This window comes from Eumetopias jubatus, unplaced genomic scaffold (assembly GCF_037043125.1).
Source record: "Eumetopias jubatus isolate StellerSeaLion01/CBP00866 unplaced genomic scaffold, mEumJub1_p1.0 scaffold_15, whole genome shotgun sequence".
Lineage (NCBI taxonomy): Eukaryota > Metazoa > Chordata > Mammalia > Carnivora > Otariidae > Eumetopias > Eumetopias jubatus.
Genome location: NW_028274821.1, coordinates 85,760,248 through 85,780,583, shown reverse-complemented (window position 1 = coordinate 85,780,583; position 20,336 = coordinate 85,760,248). Strand labels below are relative to the sequence as shown.

Below are 20,336 nucleotides of genomic sequence, written 5' to 3'. Positions count from 1 at the left end.
TCCAGGCACCACGCCCAGACTCCATTTAATTCAGAAGTCAAGAGAAGGGATGGAAAGGCGTTGGAAAGCACCCACATTTCCGAAGCACACGCTGAGTGTCAGCCTTGCACCATCTCTCTGGAGACCCGCCGCGCCCCTAGGAGGAAGGGGTGAGCCCATTTCACAGATGAGGAAACCAAGGCCAGGGGCTTACTGGGATTTCGCCCATGCCCATGCCCATGCCCACACCCTGCCCATTTTGCCCAAGGGCTCTGAGTACACTGGCTTCATCACTCTGGGGTCCTTAGACCCTGCTGAGGGTCAGCTGTGGCCATGACCCTTCCTCACTAGGGGCCTTGGGTCATATTCGTTCCCTTGAGCTTCTAGGAAGCACCGCAATCTTGCAGATTTAAAACAACAGAAATGTGTTTTCACACAGCTCTGGAGGCTAGAAATTTAAAATCAAGGTGTTGGCGGCATTGGTTTCTCCTGGAGGCTCTGAGGGAGAATCTGTTCCATACCTTTTCCAGCTTCTGTTGGTTGCAAGAAATCCTTGGTGTCCCTTGCTTTGTAGAAACATCACTCCAGTCTCTGCCTCGGTCTTCATGTGGCGTTCTCCGTGTGTGTGTGTGTGTGTGTGTGTGTGTGTGCGTGTGTGTGTGTGTGTGTGTGTGTGTGTGTCTGCTTTCTTTTTAGAAAGGTAAGGACACAAGTCACATTGTATTAAGGACTCACCCTAATCCAGGATCACCAGTCAACTTGATTTTACTTGCAAAGACCCTATTTCCTAAAAAGGTCACATTGACAGTTTTTGGGGCTTAGGACTCCACCTTATCTTGGGATATCTGGATAATTCAACCCATGACACAGGCTTCAGGGTTTCCATCGGCCCCACTAGAATGTTAGCCACACTGGGGCAGGGGTTTGAGTTTTATTTTGGAGTCCACTGCCTCTGCAGTGCCTAGACTATATGCCTGGCACACAGTAGGTACTCCGCAAATATCTTTGAGGAAGAAAATAAATCTCAAAGGTCCTTCCTGATCCTAGGATAGGAACATACCCACAACCTCCCTTATACATGTCCTATAATAGACACGTGGGCCATGCAACACAGAGCCACACCCAGACACACACACCGTCAAACACGGGCCACGCCCTTGTCTTCACACCAGTGCAACGCAGCGCCCAAGTGATGCCCACCCAGAACCACTCGCCAGTCATGGTGCAGCTCAAGAGGCTCACTCCTTACAGTGGTGAGACACCATGGAGTGTTAGAGCATCAGACATCTATTCTGCTTTTGTGACCCACCAAGGGCAGGGAGACACTCTTCTGGAAGTCCTTATTTTATCCTGTATTCATCGCTGAATGCTTCGAAACTCTAATTTTGTTATAATGTGCAAATTAAGCAACTGTTTCCAGCGAGCCGGTGCCAATAGGTCAGGCAGGCTGGACTGGGGTGAGGAGAAGCCTGCGAGAGTCCCAGGCATTCAGAGGGGGCATGGAGGGGGCAGCCCAAAGACTAAACAGCAGCTCATTTGGACAAGACACAGGAGCAAAACTGCTCCAATGGTTGCAAATACCTCCCTGAAGGAGGTGGATCGGGTGCCCTGGCTACTCCAAATCAGGAGTGCTGATTAATGAACAGCTACTGTATGCAAGACCCTCGGCTCAGCCATGCATAAGGAAGACCTCGTCGCATCCTCACCTGGTCCTGTGAGAGACCGCTTCCATTTTACACGTGCCCAGATTACTGTGTGGGTGCTGGACTCCAAAGGCCAAGCTCCTCCCATTCATCCCACTGCTGCCTGCCTGGCTGGGCACCCCATCTCCAAAATTGGAGAGGCAGACAGGCAAACACAGAGAATCACAACTTACCAGAGCAGAAACCTCCACAGTTTTTAGATACAACACCAAAGTATGATCCATGAAAGCAATAATTGATACGCTGGACCTCATTAAAATGAAATGTCTTTTGCTCTGCAAAAGACACTATCAAGAGAATAGAAAGACAAGCCACAGACTCGGAGAAAATATCTGCAAAAGACACATCTGATAAGACTATTATCCAAAATGTACAAAGAACTCTTGGGGCGCCTGGTTGGCTGAGTCAATGGAGCACGTGACTCTGGATCTCAGGGTTGTGAGTTTGAGCCCCATGTTGGGTGTAGAAATTACTTAAAAATAAAGTCTTTATATATGTAAAAAAAAAAAAAAAACCTCTTAAAACTCAACAATAAGAAAACTAACAACCTGATTTAAAACTGAGCAAAAGACCTGAACAGGCACCCTGCCAAAGAAGATATATGGATGGCAAATAAGCCAAGGAAAAGATATTTAACATCATACATCATTAGAGAATTGCAAATTCAAACAGTGAGACACCACCACACGCCTACTAGAATGGTCAAAATCCAGAACACTGACAACACCAAATGCTGATGAGGATGTGGAGCAGCCCTTTTGGAAGACAATCTGACAATTTCTTATGAAAATAAACACACTCTTACCATATGACCCAGCAATCACATTCCTTCGTATTTACCGAAAGGAGTTGAAAACTTGCATCCACACAAAACCCTGCACATAAATGTTTATAGTAGCTTTATTCATAATTGCCAAAACTTGGAAGCAAGCAAGATGTCCCTCAGTAAGGAATGGATAGATAAATGGTGGTCCATCCAGACAATGGAATGTTATTCAGCACTAAAAAGAAATGTGCCATCAGGCCATGAAAACACATGAAGGAACCTTAATGCACATCATTGAGTGAAAGAAAGAAGCCAATCTGAAAAGGCTGCATACCGTATGATTCCAACTCTATGACATTCTGGAAAAGGCAAAACCATAGAGACAGTAAAGAATCTGTGGTTGCCAGGGATTATGGAACAGAAAGGGATAGAGCACAGGGGACTTTTTAGGGCAGTGAAACTATCCTGTACCACACTACAGTGGTGAATACATGTCATTACACACTTGTCCAAATCCATGGAAGGTACAAGCCTAAGAGTGGACCTTAATGTAAACTACAGACTCTGGGTGATAATGATGCATGAATGTAGTTCGATCCATTGCAATAAATGAACGATTATGGTACAAAATGTTGGTAGTGGGGGAGGTTGTGCATGTGTTGTGGAGAGGAGGGGTATATTATGGGAACTCTATGTAGTTGCCACTCAATTTTGCTATAAAAACTGCTCTAGAAATTAAATTCACTAATTAAAAATAAAGGCCAGGAGGAGGAAGAAGGAAAGAAGGAAAGCAGGCAGGCTGGAAGGAAGGAAGGAAGGAAGGAAGGAAGGAAGGAAGGAAGGAAAGAGGAAGGAAGGGAGGGAGGGAGGGAGGGAGGGGAGGATGGATTTGGGGAGAAAGGAGGAGAGAGATGCCTGATTTCACAGAGTCCCCAAGAGAGGACCTTGCTTCTCAGAGGGTGGCACCTCACTTGGGTGGGACTCTGCTGGAAAAGTCCAGATGCCTGGACATGGTTCAGATGGAGAAAGTTTAGACAAAAAGAAATGTGGAGTTTTAATAAGGAAGACCCTGGCACAAGTGGATGGGAGCCTGAGCATTGTGATGGAGAAAATTATAAAGATTATTGAAAGATACCATATGCTTTCACTTATATGGGAAATCTAAAAAATAAAACAAACAGAAACAGACTCATAAATACAAAGAACAAACTCTGGTGGTTGCCAGAGGGGAGGGGGATGGAGGATGGGCAAAAGAGGCGAAGGGGATTAAGAGGTACAAACTAGCAGTTATAAAATAAATAAGTCATGAGGATCAAAAATAAAACATAAGGAATATAGTCAATAATAGCATAATCACTTTGCATGGTGACAGATGGTAACTGCACTACACTTATAGTGAGCATTTTGGTATGTATATAAATGTTGAATTACTATGTTGTACACCTTAAACTAATATAATATTGTATGTCAACTATCCTTCAATTTTTAAAAATAAAAAAATCTTTACTGAAAGGCATTAAAGAAAATCTAAATAAATGAAGCCAGACATCCTGTTCATGGATTAAGACTCAATATTTTAAATATATTAGTTCTTCTAATGTGATCCAAATCAAAATCTCAAAGAAATTTTTTATGACACTTGACAAGCTGATTCTAAAATTTATACAGAAATATAAAGGGCCATGAATTTCCAGAAGATTCCCAGAGAACAAGGCGAGAGAACTTGCCCTATTGGACAGCAAGACATGGTGGTACTGCACAGAGCATATAGGTCAGCAGCCACTCGAGCCCAGAAATAGAATTACACACACGTGGACAGTTGATGCATGAAGGAGATAGTACTGCAGATCACTGGCAAAAAGATGAACTTTCCAATAAATGGTATGGGACAATTAGACCCCTACCTCACACCATACACAAAAAGCAGCGACCAAAGAGGAAAACACTTTGTTTAAATACTAGTTAAAATTAAGTATTGTACAGCTGTTCATTAAAACACACTACAAATCAATAAGAAAAAGACAAACAGCACACTAATGGGTGAATGGCTTCAACAGGTGCTTCACAGAAGAGAACACTCAATCAAGAAACACGTGAAAAGATGCTCAATCTCATTGGTAATCATTCAAATGGAAATTCAAATTAAAATCACTTTGCTATATCATCATCTAACCACCAGGTTGGAAAAGAAAATGTAAATACTAAATGTTAACAAGTATGTGGAAGTATAAATCAGTACAACGGCTTTGGAAAACGACTTGGCCTTCCCTAGTAAAGTTTAAGAGGAGCATTTACTGAATGCCAAGGATTTCACTCTGGAGAAACTCTTGCACCAGGGTACTAAAATGAGCTGAGCAACACTATTCCCATTCCTGTGCCTCTACTTCCCCCAGACCAGGCTAGGTGAGTTTGTCTCCCAGGTCCCTCCTGAGCCAGTGCTCTAGGGGAGAGCTGATTCTCCACCACTAAGGGCTCTTCCCTCCATAAGAGGGCTTCCCCAAGACTCCCCCAAATCCCTGCCTCCCCATGTACCTTGGGGCATCACAACCCACTGGTCAATTTTGCAAACTTTACTTCTTTTTTATTTTTATTTTTTTTAAATGTTTTATTTATTTATTCATGAGAGTCAGAGAGAGAGAGAGAGAGAGAGAGAGAGAGAGAGAGAGGCAGAGGCAGAGGCAGAGGGAGAAGCAGGCTCCCCACCTAGCAGGGAGCCCGATGCGGGACTCGATCCCAGGACCCTGGGATCATGACCTGAGCCGAAGGCAGACGCTTAACCATCTGAGCCACCCAGGCGCTCCGCAAACTTTACTTCTTTCTAACCTCTTAAGGGAGGGTGTGACCCTCAGACCCAGACCCCAAGGCAAATCCTTTCCCTCTTAGACCTCTGCTTCCTCCTCTATAACATAGAGCAGCAAGAGCTCATGTTCCATAGGGTGTCTGGGAGGCTGCAGTGAGTTGGACTCAGCAGGGGCTGGGCAGGGAGTAAGCTGGGGGGGGCAGTTGGGAGCTCCGTGGGGGGAAGTCACCCCCTGTCCTCAGGATGCACCCCTCCCTTCTGTCTTACCTGGACCTCCATTTCCTCCATCCAGGCTGTGCCTTTCTCTGAGTCTAATTTAACTCATCTTTGCAGAAGCCCTCCTCCACCTCCAGACCATGAAGATTTTTCTCTTCCCTAAGCTTCCCATCTATCAGCAAGTCAACAGATATTTCCCAAAAGCTCATCACAGAGAAGGCCACATTTCTGGTATTGGAGAAACCGTGGGGAACTTAACAGCCCCAGTTCCTGATGGGGAGGTTGCTCAGGCAGTCATGTAGAGGGAGGAGGGCAGGGAGACCACCCTGTAACCAGCTCACCCTCAGTAACCAGCACAGTGTCCGGCACATAGTAGGTGCTCAATAAATAATGGTTGACCATCAAACCAAACAATTGGGATACAGTCAGACTGCACGAACTCAAGCATCTAGGCTGATGCACATGGGTTTTGACAGACACACACAATCATACGTGTGCATGACCATGAACACTGATACGCTAAACATCCATCTGCACACACACACACTCATAGTCCCAAAGCCTGGGCCCGCTCCAGCCAGCATCCTAACGCACATGAACACTGCCTCCCACACAAAGCTCATTTATTTTGATTTATGAATATTACAAAAATAAACCTGAGCGTCTTCTTGGGATTCTCTGATCCTGACACAGGTCCCCACGATATTGCTTTTCTGCTCCTGGTTACCTGAAATTAGCAGAGTAATTCGGAATCTGCATCTTTATTTAAAAGAAAAAACTGTAGATGCAGAATTATAAAAATTTAATATGCTCCCAGGAAAATGAAAAATGAGAGGTTGTGATCTCGTCTAACACTTTCAAATGTGTTTATTAATTCATGTTTTAAATCATAAGTTTCATTCGGTGAGAGCCATGCACAGCAATAAGCCCGTTTTAAAATATTAATGAATAAACAATATTTCTCTATTGAAATATAACATGCTTCTTTGAACAATGGACCACCAGTAATAAATCAAAACCAGGAGAAAATTGCATTTCATATTTAATACAAGTTGAACTCTGCCTTTTTATAAATGATATCTTTTTTGTTTAATTGGCGTCAGTTCAGATCTAGCAGATTGCTAATAAAATTCTGGATTTCCATATTTAATGATGCGTATACTTTCTGCTGAAATTTTACCAGGAAAAAGGAATCAGCCTTTTATTATCTCCTGAGATGGTGGTGAGGGGTGAGGCCAAGGCCTCCGTCCAGCCTTGAGGGCCGAAGGGGGTGAGCTGGCCAGAGGGGGTGCGTTGAAGAGGCCGGGCCACTCCTAGGGACCCCACATGGCAGCTGACACCCCCCCGATGACCCCTCTGCTGACCGGAAGTAATCATTCCAACTAGAAGGGCCAGAGACTGGTGTCCCCTTCTGATCTGGGGCACTGTCTAACAGTAACAATAAAAGGAAGAGAAGCCACTCCATCCCAAGGGCCATGCATGCATCAGCTCATTAATCTTTATGACGGCCCTAGGAGGAAGGTAGGAACAACATCTCCCCATTTTACAGGTGAGGAAACTGAGGCCACAGAGTAGAGTGAGGAGGTGACGTGTCCGCAGACACACAGCAGGTAAGTGGCAGGACTCAGCCTGACTCCGGGGCCCTAGCTCTTCATACTACAACATGCTGCCTTGAAGGAAATGAATGAAGCCGGGTCTCAGAAGACCTGGTTTTTATCAACAGTGAGTGAAGGGGGACACTGGCTGGAATGTGAGTGCAAATCACAGAACAGAATAAGGAAGAAGAGCTGGCCACGGTTCCAGCTACACGCAGGGCACTTCGCTGCACCACCTTGCTCCATCCTCCCGACAATGCTGGGAGGCAGGTGCTTGACAGCTAAGGAAACTGAGGCGCAGGGAGGTTACACGACTTGCCCAAGGACACACAGCCGGTATGAGGCAGAGCTGGACTCTACCCCAGGCAGTTTGACTCAGAGCCCGCATGCATGGGTGCTAAGCCATGGTGCTTTCCTAGCCATGGGGCCACGCTGAACCCCCGGGCACCCATTTCTGTCTCTGTGATGGGGCCAGTAGCCACTGCTGTGAGGTGTGGTTCCCAGTGTGCACTTGGTGGGGCGCAGCTGGAAGCAGGCTCCGTGCATATAGGCTGAGTCGGGAGACAGCTGACTTCTCGGAGCTGAGAGATGGTTGGTTGGATTGGATTGTCCATGGGGCTGGGTCGCCAGGCCCAGCGGGGATGAAGTGCTGGCCATTTGTTGTCCTGAGGTGCTTGTGGACGCAGCAGTCTTCCTGAAGGTGTCCCTGGGACCCCAGGGGGACAGGAGCCCATGGCTCTGATGGGGGGTGGTGGTGGCACCTGTCTCCGTCTCTGCTCAGTTCCCAAGTCAGGCTCACCAACGGTGACCGTCCATTGCATCAGAAAGAGATACTTTGATAAGACAGCCAGGCACAAAGGGCTAAAAATGTGACTTTTGGTTTGAGGCACACCCAGACTGGTGTTCCAGCTGTGTGTGTCTTTGGCCGAGTGGCTTCAGTTTCCTTTTCTACAAAGTGGAGGTGATAGCCGGGCTTGCTCACAAGGCTGCTGTGAGGGTTGGGAGAGCGAGCCTGGGGAGCAAGAGAGCAAGCCTTCTCGTCGCTTCTCTGACAGCTTTGCTCGCCGTGCCCCCTGGTCTCTGCACATGCTTGTCCCTTGCCTGGTCCACCCTTCCCTGAAGCTGCGCACCCCCACCCCCCGTCCTCCTAACCCTCTCTTCCTGAGGTCCCTGCCTGGACATCCAGTAGGGGATGCCGAGCCTGGAGCCTGGCTCTGTCAGAGGGCACAGTGGTCTGGGTTCAGCCTTAAAGGATGGGCCTCCATCAGGGAGACAGGGTACGGCAACAATGTTCCAAGAAGAGAGAACAAGGAAACTCGGACTCAAAAGGTGACGTCCCTCGTCCGAGGTCACACAGTTGGTGGGAGGCAGACCCAGAGTGGGGTTGGAGACCTGCTCACCCCGACTGGCTGTGTGGGCCGTGGGCTAAGCGGCCAGGGGCTGGAGCTAAGCTGGACAGTGCCTGGGACCTGCACGCACCCACGGGGCACAGGTGGGACTCTGCTGGTAACAGAAGAACGTGCGGGACACATGCCCCAGGCCCCGTGCTCAGCACTTCTCATTCATCATGACGGCTGCCCTCCCGGGTCTGCTTGCCTCCATTAGTTATGGTGCCAGGCCCAGCTGAGCCCCAGTATGTGGCTCTTCCTGTCCCTCGTGCCCAACCCTGTGGTCCATAGATAGGACCACCTAGAGCCTGTGACACACATCTTGTACACACCGCAGGACACACATACTCAGGTGGCCTGGGCAATGGAGGCACAGGTGGGAGAGTTGCAAGCTCTGACGGGTGGAGGTAGATGACTCACCTTGTCCCCGAGAAGGGACCTCCCCCTGGAGGCTGGTGGCCCAGGTTCACAGGAGCCTCTCTCTGTCCCGCTGCAAGTGGCTGCTGGGAGGGGTCACGTGGGGCTCTCACAGGGCCACCTCCAGCTCTGTGGGAGATCGTGGACAGGTGGTGGTACCTCGTGGAGCCTCAGATTGCCTGGCACGTGGGGCTCTGTGGGCATTAAATGGGATACTATACAGAAAGCACCTGGCCAAGGGCCGGTCTGCAGGAGGTGCTAGATAAACTGCAGCTGTCAGCCCAGCGAGGGCCCCGGGCTCATGGCACCGACACATCTTTCACGCCTAAAACAGTCTCTACGTGGGAGACTCGTCCACACCAGAAGGGCCCTCCTCTAGAACACTGCTCTCTCGCCCCCACTTCTGGCCAGGGAATGGCACAGGCCGCTGCTCAGTCTGGGGTTACAGGGAAGCTCTAACTTTGTTTGCAAGGCCACACGGCTCATGCGCCGCTGTGCACACGGCTGATCCCTGTCCAGCATTAGCTGCTCAGGCATTTAGGCTCCAGAAACTCTTGAACATACGTGTATTCTCACCTGAGCACACCTGTGCTCGTGGGCACCTTACTGTATTATATGCATGGACAGGCCCCTTAGTCTGTGATTGGGTGTGATTTTCTTCAATTGACTGCTGTTATGTTCTTTGATCTTGTCAATAATCAGGTTGTGGGATCCTCATTTCTCCACTCTTGGGGTTCAGAAACCTACCAACCTTTCCAATACCCGCATGAGCGTTTGCTATCTGAACAAGGCCCAGGCCCAGGATCTTGGCTTCTCAAGGGCGAGCGCCTGATTTCATTCATCTCTGGGTCCAACCCCTAATCCATTGCTTGACCAAGAAAAGGTTACCTGACGAAAATCCATCAGATGAATATATTTCACCCAATTTGGAGTGAAACATAAGAAACCTAGGGCCCATGCCGTGCCCGTTTCCTTCCCTATGAAGATGCTTCTGCCCCCCTACGAAGGCATGAAGAGCAAAGAAGGGAAACATGTGAGTGCTCCTCACCCAGCACATAGGAAAGAGACTGGCATCTTAATTTAGGCCCCCCCCAGAATAAAGCCTCAGGCTCACCTATTTCCTTCAAGGGTTGCTCGTCTGCTCGAGAATCTCCAACAAGCACTGGTATGTACCTCTCAACCATACCAGACTGGCCTGACATAAAAGCTGAGATGCTTCTTAGGAAGTGTGTGTTTCTGGATATCAAAGAAGATGTATTTGTGTGCACACATGTCAGGTTTCCACAGGATATTTTTGCAAAACCACATAGCATAGAGATTGTTTTATGTACAAAGATAAGAAAGGCTGACCCATAAGCTAATTGAATCATGCAAATAACTACTTAGCCACGGGAGAGATTCCTACAGACAGGCTGAGAGCCCACATGAGGGAGGACAGCTTTGGAGGGCAATCTATTTTATAAAGTTTACTCTCACGGTATAACCACCTCAAGATTAATGGGAATGGTGGCCCTAGACCTTGTTTTGCCTGGCTCTACCAACCAAAATAGTGAAAGTTGTATTTATCATAGACAATTTGCTGCAACTGATTAACATTAATCTGATTTCCTGAGTCAATTTCCTTGAGATATAGTAAACAGGCCAACTACCTGCTATCCACTTCTTCTGTTGTATAGATTTAGGTATTCATGACAAAGGTGTATGTAAACATATGGGACTCCTAGCTATTTTAATAAAACAAAAACAATGTATCTCTCCCTAAGCCCTGAAACGAAGTGAAGGTGACAAGACTGGTTATTCTTTCAATAAATGACAAAAGGGTCTTTCCATCTAACAAGTGCCAGAGGCATCATCAGATCAGGAGAGTGTGAGCTCCTGGGGCAGAGAGACCCGGGTTCAAAGTGTGGCCCCTTGTTGTCCCAACTCTGTGACCTTGTGGCATTCGCTTAACTTTCATGAGCTTTACTTTCCTAATGTCTGCCAGCGGGGTAATACCTTCCTTGTGGAGTTCTTAGAACACGGGGATCAAGGGAGGACACGTAGCAACGGTCCAGGAGCTGGCCAGGATCGCGCACAGAGAAAGCAGTCCGTCGGTAGGGACTCTTCCTCCATCACCTGCTTCCCTGTCATTTCCAAGTTCCTCTGTGACGGTCCCACTTTGACACGCCCCGGCCTGCTTCCGGGCAGGCTTTCCTGCGCTGCCTGCCCTGGCGGGTTCCCGTGGTAGCAGAGTTAAGACATTGCAACATTTAATCATGAAAGCAAAAAGTTTATTCATGTTTGAAACTACATAGAGCTACCACGAGGAAGACTTTTTCAATCCAGGGTGTAATCCAGTTAGAAAGGAACACGAAACATTTTTAATACATTAGAATCACCGCCACAAATTATTTTCATGACTCAATCAGTTTCAGAATCGCATACAATACAAAAAGAGAGGAAGGAGAGGGGGCCCCAGCGCACAGGGTGAAATATACAGTACCGAATACTGGACTCTGAATGCATCACAATCGGCGCCGCTTTTTTTTCTTTTTTTCTTTTTTGCATGGATTAGTAACAAGATGAAGAACATTCAAAATGCTTTCTCAGTATTTACAACAGTTCTACTGATCCTGTGTTCATTGAAGACCCAATGTTTCCACTCTCGGTTTTTTAAAAGTTGCAAAGGCAACCCTGATTTTTTTTTTCTTTTAAAAGATTACAATGTACATTACATTTTATGAAGGGAAACAAAGAGTTAATTACAAGATGCAAAAAGGTAAGAAAGAGACAAACTACAGCGTGAGTATTGTTCAGAGGTAGTAAGTGAGCACTCTAAGCTACAGAACATGTTGAAATTCTATTGGTTTGTATGAGTTCGCATGAGGTAATAAAGCTGTGTTTTGATTGGTGAGATGTATAAATACTCTTTTGCTACACTATGTACAACACTCCAGAGATCAGGGCCCCTGTGGATGCCCAGAGGACGTAGCAAACCTTGACAAGCCCGTGCAGCACCCAGCGCACACCGTACAACCCCAAATGGATCTCGTGTTCACCTCTATCAGCAGCAAGTATTCTTCATCTCTCAGAACAATCTGGATCCATAATTTAATTACCGAGCAGACTCTGGACTCAGAGAGAGAAAAGATGCTACCAGTCTCTGATCTAATTATAACATAAGAGATCGAAACACAAACGTGACCAGGAAGATTCTTAAACAAACCATCGTTAACAGAGATAGCCAAACAGCTCCTTTATTCCAACCCCATTAGCGATATGAAAGAAAGACAATCAAAGTCTGCGATGGAAATATGCAAGAAATTCAATTTAGGTGAGGTGAATCTTTGCATCTGCTCTAACGATTGAGGTTTAGCATACATTGTACTTTTTACCCTTAAGGCCAAGTAATTGGCAACTGTGAGACCATTAATGTAAAATATTGATAATAAATTATGATAAAATAGCTACAGGACTGTCAACAATGTTAAATCTTGGCCTAATTGGATAAAGTGCTTTTTTAACATTGTGTGTTTTTAAGTATAAATACAAATGATTATGATTCCTTAAAAAACTGATTTACCAAGTTCTCTAATAAGACAAGGTTTTACAGTAAAGCTGTAGATGGTGGGCTACAAAAACGCTTTCCTTTTCCTCCTATTGCTCTGAATGCACTTATCAAGGCATGTCAGCTCAGGGAAAAGTGTTGCCAGAGATTAGTTAGAGGTATCAGAGTGCACGCTTCCTGGGCCTTCTGTAGGCGAAGTCACAGAAGATGGAGTTGTTGCGTCCTGCCAGCCTCCATTAGCCTGAAAGGAGAAACACAGTTCAACGGGTGCACGTCTCCATATTAATTCTACTCCCCAATTTAAAATACCCAGCTGACAACGTGAGAGCAAAGCTACATTAGCAAAATGTATTTTCTAAACCCACTTTGGCAGGAGTTTGAAGCATGTGTTAAAGTGGGATTAAATGCATGTAAAACAAATCCATCCCACCAAGTAAAGTCTTGGCAATAAATCAGCTCGCTGAAGGAGGCCTTCAGTGAGCCTCAAGCTGGCACGCGGCTTGGCCTTTGATTTGCTGTAAAAATAAAGTGACTCAGAAAGAAATCTTTTAAGAAGGGAGCAGTGGAGAAGCTCAATGCGATGCCTCAGCCAGACCTTGGGCTCCACGAAGTATAAACTTCAGCCCGGCTTAATCCTCATTTCCATAGAGAAGAAGCTGCCCACCCTCTATCCACACACGCCTGGCAGCCTGCTACTGTAACCCTTGGAAAATGAAGGCCAGAATTTCCCTCCAAATAGCATCTTCCGGAATGAAAATGCATGAACTGTGGAGAGGCACGCTATTCAAATCTGTACTCCAATTACCGCTAACTGGAGCTCCTATCTGGGATGTTGCCACCGCTCTTCACACGCCGCTGGCCCTTCCTGCCTCAGACCTGCCTCGGCAGTAACAGTGCTCAGAAACAAATTCGCTTTATGTCTCGGCCCATAGAGGCAATTGCTGAAATCAATGTCTGATCAGATTTCTGCTGTGGCAGACAGCTTGTCGCTACATATTTTTATGTCAGTCAAGAAGAGGGAGGTGCTGGGCTTGTGAGTTGGGGAACACTGAGTGGAAGTGACGGGGCGGGCCTTTCTGGAGAGGAGGCGAGGGGGAGCTGGCTGACACCCGGTGCTTGCGGCTCAGACCAGCCTCCTGCTACGCTGTCCCCACAACAGTGTTGGGGTGGGGCGCGAGGTCCCCCTGTCTCCTTCACCTCCATCCGCGACTTCTTCTGTGAATCCATTTAACATGTCTTCTCGGAGGCCTGTGCCCCTAGGGCCGTGGGAACTCCGCCTTGAGTCCCAGCCTGGATACAGCTATTGGGTGAGCTTTGTGCTTGGTGGGCTTGTCCCTTTCTCCCATGGTCACTGTTCTTGGAGAGTGCCCTGTCTTCTGATTGACTGCTCCGTGCTGCCTGGACGGCACCTTTCCTCCCTCTAGGACCAAAAGAAAGGGAGGGGGGGGGGGCCAAATGACCCGGCAGAGATGACCAGAGCCGAGCCAAGGGAAAAGGATTTTCCAGGCTTGAGGTGTATCAAATTCTGGCTGGGAGAAAGATAACGCCATGGCGATGCATTTCCAAAGCCTCGGTTGTGCAGGCTGGACGGTGATATGCTCACGTGTGCTAGTGGAGCTCTAAGGCATACTCTTCTCTATCTAAACGGTAAGCTGTTTTTACCCCTCAGGTATGAAAATCTACTTAGAAAAAGAAAAACTCTTACACAGATACAAGTCTAAAGATATTCCATCTGAAGTAAACATCATTCCTCTTTTATCCGAATTTATAAACAACAAATGTACAATATTTTTACCCAGCGTGGCAGCTGGAGGAGAGGTTGTCAGCAAGCATTCTTTTTTTCAAAATAAATTAATCCTTCCTCTGGTGGTTTGAGATTATGCACTGTATTATACAACAGCGCCTTATCAAGCCTCATCAGTGAAGATGGAATTCATGTCTGTAAAATGCTGCAGGCAATCACAGTTTCATATTTTATCATGTTGATAAGGATATCGCACATTCTCTGAAGCATTTCAAAACACTTAAATGAAAAAGGAGAAATGCAACTAAAAGGCTTTTTATATGGTTTGTTGTGGGTTATTATGAGTTATTTATAAACCCCAAAAGAAAGATTTGACATTTCAAATGTAAAAGATTTGAGTATTTAATGGTCCTTTCTTCCCTTTACAATTGAACATCCTCAATCACTTTTTCAATCATTAATATTTACTCTCACAGCAAGCCAAGGCCCTAAAATGGGAGGATTTTGCCCACTTTCCTCCTGACTCCACCACCACGCTTTGGGCAGTTCATTTCCTCCTACGTCTGGAACCCCAGATCCTGTCCACCGCTGCCCTCCCCAGCTCGACCCTGATGACCCGACCCCCCGCTCCACCCGCCCCAGCTCCCTTTCCAGACCTGTGCGTTCTGCCATTGTCCAGCCATGTCAGTGTGGGGTAAAAGTAAAGTTTTGGTGAATTGGTTACACAGCTAAAATGATTTCCTCCATAATTAAAAAGAAAATTGAGAGGCCACTAAAAGTGCTGAACATGTTTTGCATCCCACATGGACAATGCAGCCAGATTGCTCTTAGGAACAGAATTCTTTGTTTAGTTTGGTCTGTTGATCTGTCTGGGGCCCTCCAAGGTTGTCCCCTTCACTTGGGCTGTGTTTGGGAATGTTTCCTACTGCTTGATTCTAAGATAAATGACCTGCTTTTTACCATCTCCCTGGAACACAGCACAACCAGTAGGAGATGGCATCTTAAAAGGCTGACATTTGAGTCCCTATTACCGACAGCATGCCAGCCACTCTGGGCATCTGTGAGGACTTCTAAGGGCATCTGGGTAACATCAAGTGTTTAGGTTCATAAAATGAAAGTGCAGTAAAAATGCTGCCTTCCCCACCTGCCAACAAGCTGAGAAGTCAAGTCAAATGGCCATTCGTTTATTTATTAGTCACTGTTTACCTGATGCTGTTCCTACAGCTCTTCGAATCTGGTTCCCCAGGGTACTCACATTTAAGTTATGTGGACTGTACAGTGAGTTTCCTCCAAGGCCATCACTGTAGCCTCCCGTCTGATTGATAACATGACGGAGGGTATCCACCTAGAAGTGAGACGAAACAAAATTCATCATCCTAAATCTATTAAAACATCATCATTTACAAAAGGAAACAATTTGAATTATGTGTGCCACAAGGGTTTAGCATCTTCAATGAGACAAATTTATCAATCAAATGTGACTGGCAGAATTTCAACAATTCTTTGCATATTTAAACTCACACATCTTTGTTTTTCATGCCAGCCCAACAATAACATCTTCATGGCAATGCAAACTTTCCATCTACATGAACAAAATGTGTGTGGCTGTGGGTGAAAACTACTTATAAATATGTATACTGGATCGATCTCTCTCTCTCTCTCTCTCACACAGACACACACACACATACACACCCCTAAACACATAAACACAAGTAGTTGCTCTCAATTAAGAGGATGAGAAAATATACTTTAAGAACTCAGGTTTTTTTTTTAATTCTGACTTTTAAAATTTCATAAATGAAATAGTAATATGTTTTTAAACCATACATACACTAGCACACACAATTTGTTGTTGTTGCTATTGTTATAAAAGTAAGATGCACCCAACCCTCTCCATGAGCTCAAGCCAGAGCCGAATGCATTCACAAAGTTTATCAGGTTTGAATCATCAAAAGTCACTGTTCACTTGACTTCTCATTAAATTAAATGGTGGGGCAGATGGGTCACATTTGGAAGCACCCAGCACAGGTTCTGCATGGATGTGCAGACCACTTCCATGGGGTAAGAGTATGGAGTTTTGAGCCCAAACCCTACCCTGCCAGAAAGGCCCCGGTTGGGGCATTTCTCCTACCTGTGATTGCACATTGGCTCCGACTTGGGACCCTTGGTAAGAATCCCCATTCAGACTCTGCATGTTCATGAACATGTCCCCAGAATTTGGGAGGTTAAAAGAACCAGAAGAACCTGGAAAGGAAAGAGTTAAGTAGCTGAATAACAGAGAGCTACACACATAATCCTCAAAGACCTAGAGGCAGGGAGAGGAGAAAAGGTGCAGAAGGGAAAGGTTGTGTACAACATAAAGCATTTCCAGATCTAAGAAGATGGAGAGTAACTCCAAAGACGTAGGTCCTGTGATTCATTTTGCAGCTAGGAAAGTCCTACCAATGGGGAAGCCCAAATAAGAAACAAAGAGGAGATCAAAGTAAACAGAAAAACACCCAGCAGCTGGCCTGGAGCCACCCCCTGGTCTGCGTTTCTCTCTAGGACTTGGTCATTAAATGAGCTCTTCACTGTCATTAACTGCCATGGTGGCAACTCTGTGGGGAATAAACATTTTTCTGAAGCTCTTTCTTAGCCATACCTTCTACCTAACTTTCATCAGTTCGTGTTTCATTAAAAAGAACAGGGAGTGAGGGGTCCCGGGCAAGGGAGGCGATGGGGGAGAGCTGGGGAGGGGAGAAAGACAACAAAACAAAGAAACAAAAATCCCTCACTTTCTGAACTTCTAAAGATCTATGTAAAAGATCCCCTTAGAAAGTGCCTTGAATTGCTTCCTGAGTCCATGTGCCTGGACTAGCTGCACATTGTTCACGGTTACTCAAGGTCCCTGTCATTTTAGATGTTTAGTTCCTAACTCCATCACAAATGTCGCATAAAATGTGGCCCAAATGCACCACAGTATTGCAGATACTGCACCCACGTGTTAGGTACCACACCCCTCACGGCTAACCACCTACCGAGTCCGCACAGGCGCTAAAGAAATGCCAAGAAGGACAGCAGACTGGAGTCTACAGCCACATTAGGTAGAAAGCACTGCTGTACCCCAGCTTTCTAGCTTCATTACGCACAGCAACAGGTCACCTTCCCACTTCTGCTATTTCCTTCATTCTTTGACAGACTACTATGGACCTTAAAATGATAGCTGGAACAATATAGTTAAAGTAATTATTAGTGATAGCGCTTGGCATACTTGCTGAATTAACAACCACTATGAAGTGTAAATAAAGGCTTCTGAATCTACAGGTAGTGAGTAGCACTCATTATGAAGAGTGGGTTTACGGACTCTGGCCATCCAGGCCCTGGAATAAGCCCTCGTTTTAATATAAATCTTCCTTTATAACTCCACTGGGTTCTCAGTCTGGCTCCTGCGTCCTGGCCTGTGGGACCGGGTTTTGTGGCACAAGGCTGCCTGAGCCGAGCAGGGAGCGAGTGGCCAGTACGCACCAGAATTTGGCGTGGTGGGCGAATTGGTCTGGTTGTTCTGCACTGCGGCGGCTACCGCATGCGCGGCCGTCACGGCTGTCTTTGCGGCATAGAGGTTGGCTTCTTCCTGAAACTTGCCAATATTCTTCTTGTACCTGATTCGTTTGTTGCCAAACCAGTTGGATACCTACAAATCACAGGGACATGAGTGAAGGGGAAGAGAGGTCAAAGGGGGAAAAAGAGTCAACCTTCCAATAGTAACTGTGGGACACCAAGGGGGCACCTTGGAAGACACTCAGTTCTTAGCTTGCAATCACATCCTGTGGATCACACATCATGGTTTTCGGGGTTCGCTTTTGCTTTTTGCAAACCTTGGCACTCAGAGTAACACCACTTTTTGCAGTTAGTCACAGTAACACTAAAAAGGATGGGAGCGCTGTTCATAAAAAGTATATACTGGTTGGTATATACCAATATATAGGTGATCAGTCCCCCTAAAAGTAGCTGAAAAACTAAAGGGAACATTTGTTAAGTTAGATAAATAATAAGTTTTTGTGAAGGAATGACTTCTTTTTTGGGTCTGGAACCATTTTGGCAGTTGGACAGTAGAATCATGTTTGGTCTGCTGAAAAGAGTAACATCAATTAATAATGGATGAACGATCCCTTTGTCCTCTGTCTTAGAAGGTTCTGTGTGTCTGCCAAGATGGCTGCTCATGCCCTGCCAGTTACCACACGAGAAGGTCACAACTTGAAATTCAAGGAATTCCAATAAGGCCAAATGCAAATATAGGGGAGCAGCTCTGATTTCATCAGGTGGAATATACTTATGTCTTTTACACACTACTTATGATGTCAGCCCGTGCAAATGGAAGAGATTTCTAAAGAGGAACCTGGCAACAGGAAGAGTTCATCACATTTCACTGACAGCAAAACTTCAGCCCAAGACTCATTGCTCATAGTTACATGATGTGTTCAGGCACCTGTAGCTGAGCTATATAAAGAAACGAAAACCTACACAGCAGGTTATAAAAAGGTACCCACCTGCTATATAAAAGGCTCTGACCTCCCTTTTGTTAAAGTAACAGTTTAAAAATTCTCTTCAATAATTTCTTAAATAATCTGTCAAAGGGGCATGTTGCTGTGGTATCAGGCTGGGTGGGTCACTGTTCTATTCTGAACAGCTATTCAGAGGCCCAGAGGAACAATAAGGAGTCGTATGAGCCCCCCAACCCAGTTTACACCAGCGGGCACGCTTACTGACCTTCTCTGCCAAGAGTTTAATTGCTTTGGAAATAGAACTCTCGTTCTTCCACTTTGGCACTCATCCTTCCAGAAGAAGCCAGAGAACCCTGGCAAGGAAGCCAAGTGAGGAAGACAATGTTGGCCTTGCCACTGCCCACATGCTGTCTCATACTGGGGAATCACTGCATGCACGCATATACATATGCAGGCACGTTCACTAGGATCCATGCAGCAACCATGAGCATAGGTTCATCAGACAGAAACAAGCCAAAACTCATCAGGAAGTAAATACGCTAGAGATGCGGACTTTCCAGCTGTTTCTGTTCCTCTATTATTCCCCCACCCCACCCGCTACGGACTGTATATATCACTTCCTGTCTTCATATCAAATAGTAGTGGTTATAATAACTACCGCTCAATGACTATCTCCTATGTGTCAAGCATTACACAAAGCCCTCTGCATACCTTTTCTCATTTAATCTTAATCTCAAGGGCTAGGTGGCTGACTGAGGTGGTTATACAGGCATAACACCTGTCCCAAATCCAATGGCCTCTTCTCTTTCCTTCTCTGATGTTTCAGCAGTGTCTGATACGCCAGGGTGGGTGTGTGTGTGAGTGAGTGTTCTCTAAACCTCAGCTCTTGGCCCTCTTCTCTCTTCTCCTTGAGCAATCTTATCCATATTAATGATTTCAGTCATTGTCTCGGTGTGGATGGCTCCCAGATTTCCATCTCTAGCTCTAACTTGTATGAAGAATTTCAGTTCTTGATTTTAAAGATATTAACATATAAATGTTTTGCCACAACCTCCAACTCAATAGGTCTAAAATGGCATTCATGTGTCCTCTACACCTGCACCTCCTTCTGTTTTCTCTTTGTGTTCATAGCATCTCCACCTCTATAGACGTGGTACTTCCTACCTTACAAAGACCCCGATTCCACCGTTGGATGATTCTAACGGATATTCAGTTCGATCTGGTTCCCTCTCGTTTCTAATCATTGGTCTTAGTTCCAACACCTAGATGGTGATAATATGAGGGTCTCAAACAGCCCCGAGGGACTGAACCCCACTAGGCCACTGGCCTTCTTTGCCTTCCCTTCGAGCCCCATATGCTTGGGGCAAGAGCACATGAGCATCGAGTAGGATGTGGCAGTGGGAGGAAGAGCTATGGGAGTATACAGGTGAGGAGGCAATGAAGACTGGAACCAGGCAAAGCAGTAGTTATGGAGAGGGCAGCTATCATGCGGGAGGCATTGGCGGAATCTGCCACAGACCAGCTATACAGGTCGGGGGAGAGGGAGAAGCCAGAGATGATGCTGATGTGGGACCCAGGCCTACAAGAACATGGAGACAGATGTTCTGGGAGGGATTTCTGCACCAGGAGAAGTCAGCCTCAGTGACTGTTAGGATCCATTCCCATACCAAAATTATAGGACTCTAAAAACAAAAGTTCTG

The 20,336-nt window shown here is 46.1% G+C and overlaps 1 protein-coding gene across 2 annotated transcripts in view; it reads right to left on the bottom strand.

Annotated features, from left to right (window-relative positions):
- Positions 1-11,112: 11,112 nt before the first annotated feature.
- PBX3 (PBX homeobox 3) overlaps positions 11,113-20,336 on the bottom strand; it is a 205,816-nt gene continuing 196,592 nt past the window's right edge. Inside the window, exons 6-9 of one of the 2 annotated variants that reach the window (XM_028107887.2) lie at positions 17,660-17,825; positions 16,287-16,399; positions 15,411-15,500; positions 11,113-12,652 (exon numbers count right to left, since the gene is read on the bottom strand). In XM_028107887.2, the coding sequence (XP_027963688.1) occupies positions 12,560-12,652; positions 15,411-15,500; positions 16,287-16,399; positions 17,660-17,825 (462 nt within the window). In that variant the 3' untranslated portion in view covers positions 11,113-12,559. The remainder of the gene's footprint in view (positions 12,653-15,410; positions 15,501-16,286; positions 16,400-17,659; positions 17,826-20,336) is intronic. The other variant, XM_028107888.2, reaches the window with a different exon arrangement.